General features: G+C 40.6%; 1 protein-coding gene across 1 annotated transcript in view; it reads left to right on the forward strand.

The window, feature by feature from the left end:
- Positions 1–2,229: 2,229 nt before the first annotated feature.
- LOC128719354 (serum response factor homolog) overlaps positions 2,230–20,923 on the forward strand; it is a 114,964-nt gene continuing 96,270 nt past the window's right edge. Inside the window, exon 1 of the mRNA XM_053812977.1 lies at positions 2,230–2,751. Coding sequence (XP_053668952.1) covers positions 2,239–2,751 — 513 coding nt within the window. The 5' untranslated portion in view covers positions 2,230–2,238. The remainder of the gene's footprint in view (positions 2,752–20,923) is intronic.

Below are 20,923 nucleotides of genomic sequence, written 5' to 3' on the forward strand. Positions count from 1 at the left end.
ACACAACACAAGCACGTCTCGCGAACCGAAGATCGTGCACGATTTGTCGTCGGCCACACTAACACAGATGTGGGGTCGAATCGCCTCAAACCGAGCATATAAGTATTTTTCACCCCGCGATAATGCTCCCCGTACAACACGTACGCACCGAAGTGTGGCCCCACACGCACACAACGGCCACCGCCACGAGCACGAGCAACGATCGCGCCTTCGGGTTGATATTATTTTATTTTCGTAATTTTATTATATCGACAGCGGTCAGCTCGAATCATATGTCGAATGTTGGCAGGTCCACGTGGTGCGCTTCCCGGTTTCGCTCGCCAGTGTACGTTTGTCGATTGATCGTTTTGGGCGATTGTTTGTGATCGTTTTTGGTTTTGGCGCCCCCGAAACTAGTTTCGTCGTTTCTGGATCTACTCGGTGCCCGTGACAACTTCCCCGGGGGCTGTTTGGTTATTTATTTTTTGTTGCCTCCCTACCCGTCGAGTACAACGTGCCTTTGTGTTTGCACTTGTTGCCGTGTGTTTTTTTGTTGTTCCCGAGTGATACCCATTTGCCGCCGTCTAGGATTCCCGGCCGCAAACGCACTACCGTGACTGATGAGATCGCATCTGCAGCGTAACTTCAGTTTCGTGACTCGCGTGACGCTGCGGACAGTGACAACATATGGTTTTCTGTGCAAAATCGTATGGCCACCTGTCGCTTGTTTTGTTTAGTTACAGTGCAAAAATTGAGCGGAATATTGAACCAAACGTACGACTGCGAGGATCAAGTCAAAAGTGACCCTCCTGGAGAATTTGTTCCCCCGAGAGAATGTAATTCGTTCGGTTCAACATAGAAAATATTCCACAACATCACGAAACAGGCGTAGTGCAAGGATATCGTAAACCTCTAATGAAATATAAGCTGGATAGTGTAAATTATTACTCGATAAACAAAGTAGTAGAGTGTAACGTTTAGTGGAATAACAAAGCAGTGGGCTGTTGCAAAAAGCTAAAGTTATCACTGTTGAAGCATCACTTTGGAAAATGTTAACTAAACACTAGTGAGAGTAAAAATTTACCGATAAATATTTGAAGCAGTGCTCAGTGCAAGAATAATTATATAAAGAAAGTTATTGTTATAAACGAAATTGTCCCTGATACCAACGCTGAAGATGTTTTGCTGATTTAACACTTACTGTGGAATTTCTGCGACGCTGATGACGCCTAAAGGAAGAAGCTGACTTGGAACTACTTTCGAAGCTGTGATTGCTGCAATTGCTGAAGTGTTCCTGACCTGTTGCCGTTGTTCCCGGTTTGCTGCGCTGTAGGAGCGGTTGCTGTTTGCTGTTATCGAATTGTTGAGCAAGCTGTGTTGCTGTACATCATCACTTTCGCCGATAGAAAACACTGTGTACCGTCATCGTCGTTAAAAAAAACCCTCGTGTACGTCGTCAACTTTAGCAGTACACCTCAACAAAAAAAAACCCACCCGTACCGCATTAAATTCCGCCAATATTTTCCACCTCATCTGAACCACCCTGTGCCACACGCCACTCACAACACAGCTGTCAAACGCGTTGACGTTTCAGAACAAGGGTTTGTTTTGAAGTTTTATTGTTTTGATACGGAACGCCGTGTTGTTTTGCGGTTCGCGAAACCGGATCAATCCGTGATTCCGGCCAGGCCTCGTGTGAAATCCCCGTATCGCGTCGTTATCAGGACGGGTAGTATCGTAGTACAACCGTTGTGGGAAGAGCAGGCCATGCGATAAAACCTTTTAGCGCTGTGAAAGACAGCGAGAAAGAAAGAAACCACGTCTATCAAAACGCTCGTAATCGGTTTCGATAGTCAGTTCTTTTCTTTGCCTTCGGTGTGATTATTGGAAACCCAAAGTGGTGTGCTTTAGTGTGTGGTGTATAGCGCAAGATATTGGTGTCCCCCTCGTGTGTACCCTTGTGCAGGGAAACGTGTCACTCTTCTCAACACGCCGGAAGCATACGCACAAGGATTTATTTCCTTCCGGCCGGAAAAGCGCATTTCAATTCGTGTGTGTTTGTGTGTTTACGTGCTCTCTCTGTGACCACAATTCGCAGTTGCATTGCGGTGAATCGTCTCGTCGTTAATATCGGTCACGCGACTCAAAAATCCCTTACGTTCGCTTCGCACATTTTGCCTACCGCGCGAACCCGGCCACCCGTGCCAACCCTTTTTTGTGACACCAGGTACCGTAAAAGCCGCAAAAATTTGGGAAATAATGGATCCGACCGGTGGGCGCGATTCGCGCTACAATCTGAACTACAGTATGAGCATGATGAGCGAATCGCCAGAGATATACGGTAACCCGAACGTGTCTCTGGCGCGCCCACCGAGTGGTGGTTTGGTCGGGCAAGTGATGTCCCGCGGTGGGTCCGGCGGGACGGGTTTGATGAATGCCAACGGTCCACAGTGCGGTAGTGGTGGCGGTGGTGGTGGTGGTGGTGGAGGCGGTGGCGGTGGTGGCTTGTCCCGCGGTATTAAGCGCACCAACTCGGATTGCTACGACGATCGGCAACAGATGGTCGGTTCACAGAACATGACCGGTCTCGATGGATGCACCGTTGGGTCCGAGGTGGTGGACGACAGCTACACCTCACTTCAGCCGAAAAAGTCACCACCTAGCAATGGCAAAAAGACGAAGGGTCGTGTTAAGATTAAGATGGAATATATCGACAACAAATTGCGACGGTACACGACGTTTTCTAAGCGTAAAACCGGCATCATGAAGAAGGTAAGATAGTGTGTTATTGTTTCATACAATCGCGTCCAACGCACAGTAGTCGGTCCTCAGCACGTCGCTGGAGAAATTGAAATGACAGTTCATGAAACATATAATATTGAAATTTTACAGCAATGCACAGAAAGTTGCCTACTGTTACGCGACAAAATATTGATACTCCTTGTCTGTAAGTTCCAAAACCACACGGGAAAAAGCAGTGTAAAAATTAAAAAAAAAAAACAATATTTAAACGCTCTTGAATAGCGCGCAATTTCTTTCGACGATTTTATTTTGCATAAACTATGTTTATTGCGTTGTGTCTGTACATCTGAATCTGTTTGATGTAAATAATAAAAAAAAAAATATTTCTATCATGTTTAAACGAACATTGATTTCAGTTAAAATGTTGGGTAAACTGCTTAACAATAGCTATTGTTCATAATTGGGTAGGAAAACATTCACAATTGATTGCCGTTACATTTCAAATGCTTTAAAATTATGTAAATGTAAATTCTAATCAGAAAAAATGCCAATAGAGCTACATAGGCTAAATAGTTCTGTAAAAACCGCGTTAAGTTTCTTAGTAGTTTTCTTAGTTTTCATAGTTTCTTCATAAATATTTTGTTTGTTGTCATAAAAAAATGTGTTGCTATGCTGTGAGTAGCTTATGGTTTTTGCTTCTATCTTATCGATTTCTCTTATCACTTATCATACTTAATGACCGCACTCTCTGCCGAAGGCCATATAAGCACAAAAGAAGTTTCCTTGTTTGAGAAAAGCAACGGAGAGCTCGCTTGCAAATTAATCTGCACAGTTTTTCGAATAAATATGTGTAAAATATTTTGTGTATATAAAATATTTTTGAGTTCGGTGCATTAAATGGACATTTAATGGTTCATTATTTAAGAAATCCATGGAACGTGACATGCTGTAACACTCATTGTTGAACGGATGTCCGGCGGAATGTGGGTGAAATGTGTATATTTCACATGAAATAAAATCTCGATCTTCGCTGGGATGGTTATTTTAATGTGCATAAATTAACATTTCGTAAAAAATTACACGACCGCTATATTTATTGTCAATAAGAATGAAATGACGACCAAAATTCAAAACGTCGTATCTTTTTGTATGCGACCGTTGAATCGGATTGCAAAATGTCGTCAGGTGATGAGGATGTCCAAAATGCTTTCACTGTGATACCATCCACACCAACGAGACAAATCAGGTACTAATTATGTTTGAATCCGTATCTCCAGGAATGAGCCACACCGACGTAATAAAACCGTCATCGACAGTTCTTTCGTTTCCACCGTGTTCAGGGCATACAGAGAAAAGATATAATGGTGATGATGGCATTGCGTGCCTAAATGATGAAAATGCGAAATCTGTCAAAACACATCTTTTCGCACCTTTAGCATAGTTTTTGGGGAGAGATTTTGAATTTTTGCGAAGAAACACTCGCAAAAAGTACAGGCTGACTGGTGTTCTTTTTATTCGTTGTGGAAATAAAAACAAATGCTAAGAAGCAGAAATCCCAACTGATTCCATTTCTGCAGTTGTGCTAAATTCGGATTTTACTGAGCGGTTTATTGCCGAAAATGTCGTAAAAAGTCCAAAATTGCGCCGATCTTGTTAATAATAAAATAATTACTCTCTTGTCTCCTGCCTCAAATACCAGTCCTTGTTCCGAAGTGTTCCCGATAATTAACGGCACGCTGTACCTGAAACAGTGGCGGCTTTTTTTTTGGAAGCTCACTACTCAAAACTATCTGTCGAGGTAGAACCCTTTTTTCGAAATAAAAGTTAAAAAGAACAGAAAATTAAACGTTGATCATGAGGCTATGGGCGAGAAACATTAGACAAGCGAAGCACTCGTACGTGTGCTCGTAATTGTCGAATGGACAATTATTCACCCTTTCTCTTTTTTCTCTGACGAAAGCCAGCATATTTTTCGAAGAGACTCTATACCTGTTATGGAAGTTCCTTTTTCGCGTGGCGCATACGTTGGCACGAGTATAGAAAGGAGTTCAACGGTTTGAACATCTCCCTCATTCCTTGGTAAGAGGAGAAGATTAATAAATAAATAAAACCCCAATAAAATGTGTTCATTAATTTTTGAGATGCCGTGCGTACCAATGCGTTGTTTCGAGGACTTTAAGAGCGCTACTATCATTTCGAGGGAGAAGTGTTTGAATATTTCACTTCAATGCCGAGTCTAGAGACGCAGGTTCATTTATTGAATGCAGTGATTTCGTCATGTAAAAAAATGCAAATAACTACCATCATATCCGAATGACGGACGCAAAAAATAAGTAACACAAATAACGGCCTTTTTTGGAGACCAGACGTAGATGTTTAAAATTTATTGCAACTGAGGTCCCGACGCAGTGTTGCTTTTTATACCGCGTGCTTGTATGTTTATAGCGATCGTAGAAAGAAGGCGCATCGTTAGCCGATTTGGGAGAAATGCACCTTTTTTGTGGTGGGGATGGTAACATTCAATTATTTGTTCGCACTTTTTGATGTGGCTCCTCCCGTCATCGAACGGACGTCGTCGACCTGTCACAAGGATGGCCAACGCAAGCCAACGAATTCTTGTAAACAACACCTAGTAAAACAGATCTGTCCATCGTACGGCGGACACACTTCCAGGCTCTTGCACAAACACGGGTCCGTCGGAGCTGCACTTTTGGACACTTGGAGTTCCGGAACACCGCAGATACTTTGAAGTGTTGCCGAACGCCCGAGGTCGTTGCATGCTGACGGTGCATTTTTGGAGACGGTTTACTTGTGCCGCAGATTCTGGGTTAATAAAAAGGTACAGTGGGTTGCGGGATGTAGCGAAGGTTTGTTGAAGCGAGTGAGTCTCTGTTTGGAGGAGTTTTTATTTTTTCTGAAGGATTTCCATCGCATCGCATTTCTGTGCTACGAACCATCCTTCCAATGCTATAATTTAATTAATCTTTAACCATCAACTTTTATCATCGCCATCATTATCGGGCTCGTAAAAAACGTGTTATCAAGCACAAGGGGCTCGGGTTTGGTTTCAGGTTACTGTGAAGTCGCCTCAGGATAGGAAGTCGTAATCAGTGTTGAAAAACCATAGTCGAGAAAGCGAGGGTCGAGAAATTGCTGAAACTCTGTCTCAAAAGTCATATGTTTGCAAAGATCCTGGCGGGATATACCAACATAGAGTTGGTTAGTTTTCATCTATGATACGTTGATCCTTAAGAAATCTCTCGAAACACACTATTTGCCAGCCACATAGTGTGTGTACCGTAACCCACATTTCTGCTTAAGTTAAAGGGTCCATTTAACGAAAGGACCTTTTTTACATTGATGAGATTTTAAGCATAGCCTGCATCAGTCCGTGTGACGTGACAGTGTGCGTGAGCTAATTGTATGATTGTAATTTGATGGCTACGCGTTCGCTGGTTATGCACAAAGCTTTGGCGTGAAATGAAGCGCCAACTTTACGCTTCGAAAAGAAGTATCGTTTTTATGATCCTTCCCGCGAGAAAACCGGATCTCGCTATAGTGCGTGTTTGCGTGATCAGTGGCACTTATGCGAAAAGTGTTAAAGTCCTGTGGGATGGCTTAATTTTAGCAAACGGTTTCCAGCATTGCGGTAAACACATAGTGTTGCCGACGGGCGTTGTCGTGACCGGTTGACCCGGCTTTACAAAACCATGATAGCCGGGGGAACCATTGGCTTTAGATCTCCAGCGTCCCAAATGTCACACTTCAGGTGCAAAAAATATGTATGAACTGTTGGTAGCAATCAGATACCGCTTCATTGAGCTCCAAAGCTGGTACGCAGTCGTACGAAGAGTTCGGCGCATTGGTTAAGCATTCTGATTATGATACTATCAATTAATGGGCGCTCTCTTTCGTAATGTTGCAAAAGGTAATACACCGAGCATCAACAATCTCACTTTACGGCACATTTCCTGTCAAGATATCAGGGAAGGTTTTTGGAATTTCTTTTTAATGAGTTCCTTTGCTTAAACGCTTAGGCGCGGTCAGTTAATCGGCGAACTTTACTGCATGCTGTAAACGAATAGCTTAATATTGGAGAGTTGATAATCTGTGCAGGAGGTAGATGGCTTTCTTCGTTTTCGTCTGGAATTATAGTGTAGTGACTGTCGATAAGAAATAGGTATCCGTGAAATATAATTCTGTGCTGAATGCATAAAGTTTCATTAAAAACAAGGAATCTACACTTCTTGTATGTTTTCCATCGTTCGGAAGCCATGATCTCTGGCATTTGAGGGGAATTCAGAGGGTGTCAACGATAAAGGGAAGTAGTTTCCAAATGATTTCATCATCCGCACTGAGTCGTTTATGTTATGAATGAATGGGTGCTCCAGATGGTCATAACAGAGTAGTAGAACTTCGCTGGGTATTAGACGAAACAAGATGCGGTGTGCAAACGGTTTCTAACTTATGTTATGGTGACGGTAAAGACAACGAGAGACGAAGCAGCGTCCGATCAACCGAAACCAAGGCGAAAGCGAACACAGGGTGAGCGAAAGAGTGATTCGGCGAAAGGGCATCCACGACTGGAGAGGGATGTATTTTTGTGTAGCTGCTGAATGGGCCATAGAGTGTATTATGACAGAAAGAGAGACAGAGAGAAAATAGGGACAGCAGTATAATGAGAAAGACGTAGGAAGGGAACTAACGTTCCAATGTAGCAATCGAAGCAACCGTGTGCGGAAATCTGCACGACACATGTTACATCTTCGGCTTTTATGCATGTTGTCAGTTGGAAAATGGTACAAAGTATTCGGAAAATTCATTAGAACTTGCTGGAAACATTCAGTTGCGCCAAGTTGGTTATACGGAACTTACGCGAAAGGCACGGAAAAGGCCACCCAACGGGAACAGTTGCAGCTAGCAGCTGGTTGACCCAACAAAACGTTTTGGGGTCGATTCGAGCTCCTCTGGGGCATTTCTCATCCACTGGCTGAGAGTGACTTTGTTGGCTCGCAGATGTTTGGTACCGCATGGTGAACTGAACAAATCGGCAAGCATTTAGAAGCTAAAGGTGGACAAGAGCAATAAGAACTGCTGCGTTATTTGCCCACTGGGACATGTTGAGATGTTTGAGTGTAAAAAGCCTGTCGTTGGAATGCTTTTCGACGTCTTTTGGTGGAGAACTCTGATTGCAAATACGAAATTTTCTAGAATGTCGTTTTTAAGCTTTGCCAGCAAACTAAACTTAACCTCCAATTCCAGCGTTCCATGCATTGAAGTTCGAACATTCTTTTAAAATTTTCTCCAAAGAGGAACAACAGGGCAAACTCAATGAATCATTCGAATGCAGACAGGACAGATGGTTGCTGGTGTAGTGGAATTTATCGTTTCAGCGACACACAATCTTCTACAGAGCTATCGCCGTGCGCAACCGTTAAAGTCGGAAAGCGTGGAGCTGCTCGAAGATTAGATAAAGCCAACGTTTGAACCAACCCGGTCGTACGGTACGAGGCGGTGGCTATCTGCAATCAACTGAGGTGCACAACTTCAAGCGCCTTCCAGTACGAGTCGTATGATAAGCTTACCGATATTGAATCACGGGCAGCGAACAAACCATCTTGAAGGTATTAGCATTAGTATTCTCAGGCATGATGTTGATATCCTAAGGCGACGACTATCTGTTATCGCTCACCCGCTCGATGGAACACGACCTTTTGCTATGCGTGTGTTTGTGTCCGGTCTGTCGGCTTTAATCTGGAAAAGCCCTTAGCGCAGGTACCTCATCGTAATGCGGAGTCTAGCGCGGCGTGTCGACCTAGGGTCGCCTATCACATAATTAACACTTTTTCAATTAGATGGTCTCACATGGAGTTGCCTTACGGTTGCTGCTCTCGCGATATTAACATCCGAGGATCTTGTTGTATATGAAGCTTCTCGCCATCTGGTATGCCTTTGTACCCCACCCCCGGTGTTGGAACTAACGGAGCGCTCATAAATCTGAAAGCCAGCAGCCTTTCCGTCAGCAAGTGGTGGCAGCGGTAGTCGTTCCAGCAATTCGTTTCGCATCGTTTCGTTTTGTCTTGGCAAGACAGTAAAGAAAAGTGCGGCGGCGACGATGCGGTCTTGTTTCTTAAATTACTTTTAAATTGTAAACCCATTGTGCGTTTGCTTCTGGTGTGAGCCGTCCTTCGTGGGGACGACGTCTGTTTGGGGACGTTTGCGCTTTTGACGGTACGTGAGGCTTGGAGAAAAGATTGGCTATTTCTTATCGTTCAAAATTTCCTCCACCCTCTGCGCACGCTGCTTCAATAAAGTCTGATGAATGAGTAAAGTTAAATGTTTTGATCGCTGAGCATCGGCGGCGCTGAACTTAATCATCACCATCATCATCATATCGCATCAATCGTTGATCTAGGAGCATATAACATATGAACAGATGACGATCGTGTTATGGGGCAGAAGCGAGTGAAATAGAGAGGGAAAGAAAAAAAGATCGATCGTCGGATCAATCGATTTCGCTTCTTCAGTTAGCCGGTATCCGTTTACTGTTGTGAAGAAGTCATTAACTGTTGAGTATCGTTCGCGTTGATCCAGAGTCTGGAAGAAAGACCTCCTTGGATCTTGGGCTGGGTAGGCATTCGCACCTTGCGCTCGGATAGCGGGTCGGTAGGTTTATCAGCTCCTTTTCTTCATAATTAAAGGCGTAGAAAATGAACTTAACGAGGAGTCAACGAGCTCTTTTTATCTGACGATCGAAATCTTTGGGCGCATACACGATTTGGCGCACGCGCGTCCATGCCCATACAAGCTCTGTTCGTTTGGTAGCTTTCGACAGCCTTTCGAAGGTTCTTGTTGGAATGCGACTTGAAACAGTGTTGGGCGCTGGCGCTCGTTGAGATAAATCATTTAGAATGGAGGAATTGGGTTTCCAACGCCATTCAGCGACGGTTATCGGCAGTTGAAGGGACTTAATTTTTCATCTCATGTACGTTTTTTTCATGACAAGTGTGTTTCGCGGCTAGCAAAAAAAACGGTTGGCAGGATTTTATTTTTTTTATGCATTACTAGGGTGCTTTTGGGGGATGGATGATGTTCTATAACGCCGTAGATAACGCGAATGGTTCGCTGTTTACGGTGTTTTTTTCAGTCAGTTTATGAACATTTCATGAAACCTTTGTTTCGTTATCCAACATATTTTTCATTTTCTAACGATGCAGGAAAAAGGAAAACTAATTGCGTGAGATTGATTAGCGAGATAAAGAAGATGGTCAAACAACCATTGGTAAGGTATACTTGACATGGTTCTATGAGGTATATCTCTACTCTACTCTTTTATTTCTTCCAAACCGTTGCAGGTTGGAAAAATAGAGGTATATTAATGATTATACCAAATGACGGCAAAGCATATACGGATTCAGTCTTGCTAATTGTTGAATGAATTGCGTGAACAAGATATCAACGTGCTTTGTGAAACCATGACATAATATAAACTAAATGAATGTTTAATGTTTTTAAAATAATTGTTTGTTTTATATATCCATCACACAATTTGTTTTTGTTACGTTTGCACGCTGTATGCAAAAGTTGTTGCTGCTGAAGAATTTTGGGGGTTATGTAATTCCGGGTTTTTTGTTGCAAATCTTGGTGCAATTGAGATAAATAAAAAAGATGTTAAAAACGTTGTTTGAAAGTTATAGCTTATTAGCTTTAAATTTTTTACATTTCAACAATAGTACGACATCAAAATCAACAACATTGAAATACACGAACACAACTGAGCATTCTCGGGAAAAGTAAATTGCAAGGAGGAAATTCCTTATACCATGTACAATACATTCAACACAAGCGTTGTTGACAATACGGCCGTCAGATTGAAAATTAAATAAAAAATAATTAATTATATTTTGTGCGATATTTTAAATATTAATTAATTCGGTTAATTAAATATTTCGTAAGTAGTATTACCAAATAAATTTTATCAAACAACAAGTTTACAAAAAGTTTACAATAAGTTTTTATTACACAGCACGTTTTCGCGTACGCTACTATCAAATGAAGAAACACTGGGCACAGCACCTCGAGCAGTACCTAGCAAATCTCATCCCCATTTTCTAAATAAACACAAGAATTCATCATTTGCTTATCCTAACTCTGAACGAGAAGGCAGGTTAATAGGTGGTAATACAAGGGAAATGTAGGAGAAACGGGAAACCCACCACAATTCATTATGAACGGGCCCATTCCATTCCCGATCCCTTGTGATGCACCCTCGCCTTGGTCGGTGTTGGTGGATCTGTTTTTGGTTCTAGTGACACGATCGCAACAGGAAAAATAGGTTACGCGGTCCGCATTCGCTCGCGATGCGAACAAGTGTGTGCTGCTGTTCGCCAGCGCATCCCCGAATACGTTCGTGAAACACTGAGCGGACAGCTAAAATATCACACCGAGTTCAGTCTATTACCCTTCCTTTGCAAAGTGGTTGGGTAAAGCGCAAGGGGGTTAAGGACCTGGGGAGGTGTCAAGCATACATGTTGGTGTATGCTGTACGGGAGCGTGTGCAAGAATTGGTTCGGCTGTTTCGACGCGTAATCGGACGGTATGGCCCGGCATCTGATCCGATCCGAAAATGGTCTAAATATAGAGAGTAAATACCGAATCGGTAAGCGACACACAGCCAGAAAACAGGTCTCGTAGACCCCGGGGAAGGTTTTTTTTTCGCGCATTAGGGAGTTTTCACCGGTTTTGGGTTTTGTGCATCACAATGTTTTGGTAAGAGCGTGTGTGTAACTGTTTTCTTTCCTACGTAGAGCAATACACACAACGTATTGGCTAGACGGAAGTGTTCTCTGGTGACTGCAAGTCAGTGATTCAATATTGTACCGTGTTTACTTTCCTCAATATTGTTTTTATTTATTAGCTAAATTTGGAAGCTTAGAGCTTTCGCTATGTTTAAAAGTTATTTTTTATAACTTAGGATTTATTTTGACAATGTCAAATGAAAATATAGATTTTGATTATGTGATGAAAAGATGTCATTGAATCCATACCACGGGTGTGCCGACTAATTTGATCATTGTCCGTTTATGCTCACCGATGGGCAGAATTTAATTTAGAGAATATTCACTTTGTTTTAAAACAATGAAATAGGTACATGCTATTTACTTAAAAGTATACTAGGTAAAAGATGAACAATTCACCGTATCCGAGGAACTTCTTCAATTTTTTACTGGAAATTCCAGTCTGACATCGTATAAAAACTGAGAATTCAATTATCACTATTGTCAGTTTGAGACTATCAACTATTCGATGAATGAAATGATTGAAATCTTTTTTCTATGTAATAATGTACAAAAAAATTGCTTGATATTTAGAATTGAATACGAAAAACAGGGATTAAATAAGTTGTGTATATATTTTTTCCCAATCTTATCGATATTGTATCCCAGTGTTGTGTAATTTGTCGAATTTCAACAATTTAGTGAAGATTTTTGGAACATTTCGTTTTCGGTGCCGTTTTGCTGCCAAATCGGGATGAGATACAATTTCTGTGAGGAGAATTTTTTTTTTACGCAAGATCTACCGATGTTCCCATTTGCTGTGCAGCACGACATTTGCATGAGCAACATATTTCAACTTCTATACACACGCGCTAAGTCAACCCACGCGTCGTCGACGGTCAACGCAAGGCCCGGGTGTTATCTTCCGTGTCACCGTCTTTAAGAGATATTGGAGATTGGGACATTTTTCGAAACGACATCCACCTTCGCTCTTCAATTGGTGCTGGCTGTTATGTGAGCTCGTGTTTGAAACCTGGGCCTATGTTTTCCACTCAGAACGAGGAAGGCGAAAGGCCTTTGGCCTGATGCCATGATGTGTGCAAACGGCGTGTACAGAAGAGTGTGTGAGCAAGTGTAAATGGGAAAAAACACTCACTGTAAATCGTTTTTTGGCCACAATGTTGCCAGTCCGTTTGGCCTGGCAAAAAGAAAGCAACAGCAAAAATGTATCTCATCGCCTTCGTGCAGTTGACGATTCGCACGGGTATACCAGGGAAGCAGTCGGTCAATTACTGTTTCGTCAGGTTGCAATCGATCTTTAATTTTTGTTTTGCTTTTCGCCCGAAAGGCTATTTTGTTTGGCTAGGAATGAAATTACGTGGGCCAAAATTGTTTCGGGATAATAAGCAGCAAGGAAAAATATAGTGGATCACAAATAAATAATTTTTGTTGTTTACAGCTCGTAGGGAGCATCTTAACTAGTCCAGTTTCTAAATGGGGATCTTGCAAGTAAAACGATAAAGATCTTTTTTTGCTTTATAGAAAAAAAATTGCTAGCTTACTTGCTTTGTCGATTTGTATGATTCATCTTTGTAATTTGGTCAGAAAAGTGTAATTGAGAAAAACGAATACGTAATGTGATCCACGATGCGAGTGAGCGACAAATTAGATTGTCGCTTTTGTCGATGATGGTGAAATAATGAATGACCATTAATTCACAGCTCATGTGTGGCGGATTTGTCGCAGTTGCGAAACGATATATTTGTTCCTTCATGGTGCACATAATAAATGAATACTAATATTATGACTACTTGACTCATCCAGATAGTTTAAATTTGATTTATTTACAAAAGGATGTCGAAATGGATGGTTTATCTGATTTATAATTTATTTATTTATTATAGTAAACCATTTGCAAGGTTCGTATTTTACCTTAACAATGATAATGAGTTAAAAATGGATTTTTTCGGAATCAAACGGGATAAAAGGAAGAATCGTCATTCCTAACCGTTAAGCATTTTTACTCATAAATATGTTCGCATATTTTAGTATGGTAATTTTACATAACTAAATCTTTCTTTTACATTTTGGATTTGCTTGTTCAGTTAGATTTTGCATGTATCAGTTAATCTACAGCTGTATAAATATATTTAATTCATTAGTTACATTAGATAATACTAACGTTGTGGTACAGCTCTTGTCTGTGTTCATGTTCATGTATTGTTGCTTATCTATGCGTTAGTGACTGGAATTCTATGAGGGGTGATTTGTGTAATTTTTTAAGGTAAATTACTTAAACGTTTGATTCAACATTATTTTTCAATAAAGTGTGAAACATGAAAAAAACATGAAAATAGATGTTGTGAAATTTCGTCCAAACCATCGGAATTCAAAAATAAAATTCTTTTAAAAATTGCACATGAAGAATTATAAACATTTCGAAATAAGAAAAATAAACAGAGAGAACAGATTTTGAATATTTTTTACTATTTTTTTGTCATTAAAAAATTATTCAGTTTAATGATATCAGTTTCAGTAAATTTAAAAATAAAAAAAAAACAGTTTAAAAATTTACAGCATTGGTAGTTTTCCTTCTCAAATCAAATGCCGAAGATGCCTCAATGGTTTCGAGTACAGTGGTAGTTAGAGCCAAGTTGAACTAGCTCACTTTTTGGAATGGTTGCAAACTTTAATATATTCTGTTTTAAACTTTCTCATCTCACAAAACTACAAACCTATCGGTTTGTCGCAAAAGGTTCGCACAACATCAGTCTTTTTTAACAAGCTCCAAAGCATAGTCCAAATACAATCTATCGGCACGTTCTAGTTATATTTGAATAGAATGCAGGAATAGTTCCAATTTTGTTAGATAACATCGTAATAGTCATCGTAACAGTAGAAATAATAATGTTTATCGTTCACTTTTGTTGAATTCGAAATACTATCATCGGTGCATAGCAAATGCTCAAGACAAGGCATCCTATTTTCGATAGTCTAGCCTCAATAGTCTGATATGGGTGATTAATTTTAGTGTGAAATGTTTTTAAACCGCACGAACCAAAGTTGTTAAGTATGTGTTTATGTGTTGTATCAATGCTGGAAGGTGACTCTTGCAAATTTGGTCGCGTTAGCGATCTCTTCAGGCGAACAGGTGTCATACAAAAGATCTATCGCTGCCGTTTCATGCTTCCCTTTTATCATCCGCTACTATCTTATGCTAAACTAAACGATCGTAACGCTGCAGATCACATGCTGCATTTTGCTCGGAATGATGGTGCAAAGTGAGATGAAAAGCGTGTTTTTTTTGCTGTACACCCGCCTCTTCGAGAGAGATTTGTGTGCTTTTATGCTTGGGCATCGTTAGAGTGAATGGAATACGGTGAAAATATGATTTTTATTACTCTCTCTCTCTCTCTCTCTCTCTCTCTCTCTCTCTCTCTCTCTCTTTCTCTCTCTATCTCTATCTCTCTCTTTTCTCTATCGCGCGTGCTATATTTTTCTCAGTTGTTTGGACCATGGTTATCCTACTGCATTAAGGTGGTTCGCACCATTAATCATTTAACACATAGGAAAACATTCTTTCGCATGCCATCGTACCGAAACGATCGTTTAGAGCTGAGATTGGAGGATGATGAGGGGAAGGCTTTTCCTATTATTATTTCTTGGCCCGAAACGCCCGCATTTAGGATTGAGCAGTGCCCACTATCGGCACCTTCATATCGTCGCAACGGCTTCTTAGCCGACGTTTGCCTGCCTGCCGACTAAAGAAATGATGATTTGACGTTTTTTTTCTGAGGTGGACGAGATATGGTGAGGTGCCAAGCAGAGCAAACATATTTACATACATACTTTCGGGGGTGTACGACTTCTACGATGACGCGTTTTCTTAATGTTTGAAAAACCAACCTGTTGCATTAGTGTTTGCTTCTGCTTCCCTCTGACAGATTGTTTGAGCAAAAGGGGGAATGTATTAAGGAGATCGTCATGCGCACAGGATTTAATGAGTTTTTTGTTGACGTTAGTTTGACACGTTCGCTCCATGTGATGTGTAGTAGTAAGAAGTGTCGAAACGAAGAGCAACTTGCAGATGGAATCCGTTCGATCGAATACTGATAGGGCAGTAATGCTGGACGGACTGTTTTACTCTGCGTTTTTAACATTAGTATCCTTTTTGACTTATTCCGAGATTGATGTTTCTTACTTGTAAAATTATCTCACCAACCTAAGGCCCGTACTTCAGGCAAACCCGTTCAGGGTCCCTATTACACCTATGATAGCGAGATCAGAGCGCAACATTAATCTTTTAATTATAAACCCATTCATAAGCGATCTTATCCATGGGCTGTCAAATTTCTCAAACTATCGTCAGCTGTTTGTACCGCATGTTTGACTGTTGGAATGGTATGCCTGGTAGGAGGCTATTGTTTTCCTGTAGTTTGGTCTTTTTTTACGTTAAAGCAAACAAACACGGGTGTAATCGGGTGAGGGAGAATGTGAAGACTGGTTGGCGATTGATTGTATTATGATTATGGATATTGGTTTGACTATTGTTTTCGGATGTGATTGGTTTGCATTTGATGCTCCGCCGATGGTAAACGATAAGGGGATTTAATGAGAAGTGACTCGCAACAAAACATCCTGATTTTCGGTGTTGATTGTTGTCGTACGACGCAGCGGCTATGATCGCAGTAAGGTCATTTGTCATTTTATGTTATGTTGTCGGATTCCGCGTACCCGTACCATTCGAACAACAATGGCTGTATGCATGCGTTTGCATACACACGATTGATGAGATCGACGACAGGTGATTCGAAATGTTAAAAAAGAAACGGGTCAATTCTTTGTATATGTCCATTATAAAGAAGGAAAGTTTTTGGTTTTTTTACTTTAAAACATTATATTTTGAAAACGGAAATATGAAATCTGTAGGAATTGCAATATTTTCTAGTCTTTCTACTTTTTCGAGCTACATGCTTACGGTTGAATGTAACATTTAACATGTTTACCGAATTTTCTAAAGTATTCGCTAGTTTGACAGAGTAATTCATCTGTTCTGCGATTTAATTCTCACATTGACGCGATACGGACCGCCAAAATCAATCGACAATTATCACCAACACTATCTTAACACAAATCTGGTACAAACGATTCGATTCACCAACATGCCAGCTTCTGTGTTATGGACGGCGACAGCACTGCTTGCTCAGTCACTGTTGCACTTCTCCTACTATTTCGATAGCAATGTTTCAAGCTGCATGTAACACAAAAGTCGAAAATAAAACAATACAATATGTTTCGAGACGACTGCAGACACGGTCGCCGCGCGGTTCATTCGCACCTTGTGCCGTGATAATTGATCAATTGTGTGTCTTGCTTTCATGTGCTCGGTAGCGCATCGGCGCAAAATCCTCGACATGAATCCGAAAAATGAATGTTTCAGACAACGTAGAAACAGTATTGAATTTTTAAAGCATCTTTTGCAAGCGATTTCAGTCGTTTTGACTATTTTTTTGAATATTTTAAATTTAATTTAATCAAATAACAACATGAACATGAATGACTTTATCAAATATTGTATAAACTGCCACGTGTAAAGATTACTTTAAAGCATCATGTACAAAAAGCATTAGGCATGTTGAAATCCCTGAAAATGCAAGTGATTATTATTAGAAACATATTGCACACCATCAGGTGAATGCGTTTCAGATACATCAGTGTATTTCAAATTTGTGATTTTTTTCACCAAATATTGGCTTTCTTGTTTTTCATTTGTTGTTCTTTCCTTTCCTCTTCACTGTAGATCGTAGGCAAGCGTCGGCAAAACTTGCAGTGTAGAATAAATATATCAAAGGTGTTGATTTTATGGTTCATATTCATAAATTTATGCCTTTTGCGCCTGCAGGCGGTGTAAACTGTGGGAGAAAAGCGTAAGAAAAACAAGTTTAAGCTCCATCGGTTGCGCATCGGTGCAACGCGTGTAGGGTCGTGGGCGATGTTTGTTACATTGGTTCGGAGCGAAAGGGATGGTGCTCTTTATTTGTTTGTGCGTGTGAGTCGGGAATTGAATTTGGTTCATTTGCATCTCGTTGGTGCTGCGTCGTTTGGGGCGATGTGTTTGCGCTACTGTGCTGTAGTTGCTAATGCACACAACTGTGGTTTGGCGAGGTAGGAGTGCAAATCGTCGAATTCGCCCGCAGCTTCCGGAGGTACCGTCATAAATAACGAATGCCTTCGTTATTCGCTTCTGGAAAATGGAACGGTTTGGTTCCGTACGCCTCATGGATGCGGGCTTCGATGTTGAGAGATTCACCGAGCCTGTCAGAGCTTTTTCTTGGTGTATCGTTTGAGATTACGGGCTTACCGGAACATTCGTGCGGTTCTGTCCGATTTGTTTAATATTGTGCTGCGCGTAAAACTGAAGCAAGCCTGGGACACGAATTATAGCAGTGTCTACTGAGGACAGTGCGATATTTTGTTTGCTTCTGTTGCTGCTACCGTTTTTTCACTTTTGTTTTGATATGAAATTCTGCCCTTGTACAACGGCACATACGACGAACTAAACCGGCATGGAAAGCACGTCGCCGTTGACAAAGAGCAAAGAAGCATAGATGTTTCAGATTCAGTTTCCGATTTTGTGATATTTTACTGTTGGATTCTCGAACGAGCTACATAATGCTACACGTGCCCTCAGATAAAGACGGCACTGTTTGATTGTGTTTTGCACCTCGAAAATAATTCTTTCTGGTTTGGTGTAGGTCAATTTAGTGTATGAAAGTTCTGAAGCACCTTCCATGATATTTTTTACTCATACTTTATTTTTTTATTTGAACCAGCCGCCGATCGTATCCACACAGTATCATCGAATCGAACAAAAGCAAGACGTATTATTCTTTGATTCCTTTCAGGGCAGAATTATTTTCCACAATGACACTTTTGTGTTTTTGCTCTGATTGTGATTATTATGCAGTGTTCAAACCTTCGAATAACAATTGGCTTGCATACAAATTTTCTCGTGTTTTGCCCCGTTTTGTTTTTGATGTGTTTGTATGTTTTGGACGATCGTACCACCTTCGATTTTTACTTTGCAGATGTATGAGCTATTAACGACTTATCTTTACGCCGGTGAGCATGTTGTCGCGATCATGTGAAATCCTTCGTCAAATGATTTGAACGGCGGTGGAGTTAAAATTCTTTCCCAGATGCAAGATAAAAAGTTGCTAGCTTCCCGTTTTGCCGCTCTCTGTTGAATACAGTTAAGTCATTCGTTAATCGTAATGTTCCACTCTGATATGTATCAAGATGCTTATCACGTATAAGAAGAAAGAATGCGATCAGCAAATATTTCGGTTTACTTTTTCATCTTAAATTCTTTTTCTTTCACAGTGTTCATGCTGTTACCTACAATCTGTTTTACGGAATTTCATTATAGTCTTGCTTTCCGATAACGCTTCGTTTCGGGACAGATGTGATATCTACTACAAATTTCTCCCATCGAAATGATGAAGTGGTTTTGGTTGTTTTTTATGGACTGCAGCCATTTCCAGAGTAGGATTCGGTTTTTGTTTTGCTTCATTAAAACCTGGCCGATCAAGTCGCATGTGATGAAAGCCGCTCGAAACTTGCTGTTGTGACATTATCGCGATGAATTAATCATTTTTATTGCCACTTCCGGTGTCGTTGTACTTTTTCAGAACTGGGTGCTGTGAGTGAACAAAAACGAATAAAAAAATTAAAAAAACTACACAGATATGGTCTTAAAATTTTTAGTGAATCATACCCTGTTCTAGCATCACACTTCAGTATTTAATTGAATTAGAAGGCCTAATATCAAATATATTATGGCATTTTCGATGTATTATGGCATCGATTTATATACTAGACATTTTATGAAATGTCGGACAGCTTATCATATCAGACGTATGCATTGGGAAAACAACCAAAATTAAAATTCACTTTCTAAAATCTAGCAGCGGATGAGCCTCGAATCGTCAAAACGCAATCGCTTAACTAAATAATCTAGCATGTCAAGTTAGATTAAAGTAGGTTCAATTATACTTAATATAAGATTTAACGATTTCATGATACGCTTAAATTCAAACATTTAGAAATACAAAACTGAATAAATATTGGATGTTTAAAATTTATAAACTCCAAATACGACATTCTTTTTTATGGTTCAACAATTCAGCTATTAATAATGTATCAGTATGCAATAAGCATTAATTGATTTAGAAAAGAAAAAAAAAACATAAAAGAGCAACTCCCAAAATTCATATTACGATGCCATATTTCATACATACGATACATCACGATACATATTTCAAACGCTGTGAAGATGTCCTTTTCGGTAATGATTATTTTACGATGGACCGCCACACGTACAGCAAATATGCAGACACTTATACGTTCGAATTTGAACTATCTCATGAATTTTAAAACTATTTGTTTTCTTTGATGCTGCTCGAAGTACGAAAAGGTTTTTTTCTGCCCCTGTCCAGATCATTGCAGCTTTCTTTCTTCCCGTTTACATTCACTTGGGATGGGATTTCGCGTCGCTAAACCCTTGTCTCTTTCAACACTTTATGGATGCTTATGTTTAATCATCATCCACTTTTGTCCCTCCGCCTTACTCATTCACTTACCCTCTTTTGAGGAAGGTTGGATCGAATGAATGTAAAAAGTAACGCAAGCGCAGCAGTGGTCAGGTAGGTCCAAATGGTGACCGAAACATGTTCCCAGATCGAGGTCTTCGCGATCCTCAGTACGGGTAAGATCCGCATGTGACTGGGGATTAGCGGTGGAATGTTTCCATTTGCTTCTGCTTCTTTAGTACCTTCGTAACCTTCCTGCGAGCTCATTATTCTGAAAGTATCCTGCTTCCGTACCGAGCGCTCATTTCAACCAAATCTCACATATTCAGCGTAAATTGTAAAATCGTTTCGGGAATCTGCTGGGTGATTTTATTATTTATTTATTTTGCACCTTCTTGTGTCTACGTATATGTATGTGTGTTTTTACTTTTGGAGAGCCGCCGTAGACAGCCAAGGAACGGAGGATGGAAGATCGTATCTCTGTTTCCGTCGCAGCATCCCTTCATTGCTTTTATTTGTACCGACGATACTTTGCTAACATGCAACATGAGAGCGCGCGCCGTAAAGTCTCGTGCCACGTTTGTTCACACTTTGGTGTCGGTATGTAGTACGGTATTGCGGGAGGTTATGCTAATTTCGCGCACAATTCGCATACACCTCCTCTCCGCTCCCCGTTACTGCAAAGAGCAGCTCGATGACATTTGTGAAGAAAATCGGCACATAAAATATTGTTTCGTGAAGAAGCGAAAAAAGACCTTTGGACTCGATGAAGTTGCGGGGTTGTGCTAAAGATATGCTACTGTCCGGCGACGATTTCGAGCTTCTCGAAAACGC

Source organism: Anopheles marshallii, chromosome 2 (assembly GCF_943734725.1).
Source record: "Anopheles marshallii chromosome 2, idAnoMarsDA_429_01, whole genome shotgun sequence".
In the NCBI taxonomy this organism is placed as follows: Eukaryota; Metazoa; Arthropoda; class Insecta; order Diptera; family Culicidae; genus Anopheles; species Anopheles marshallii.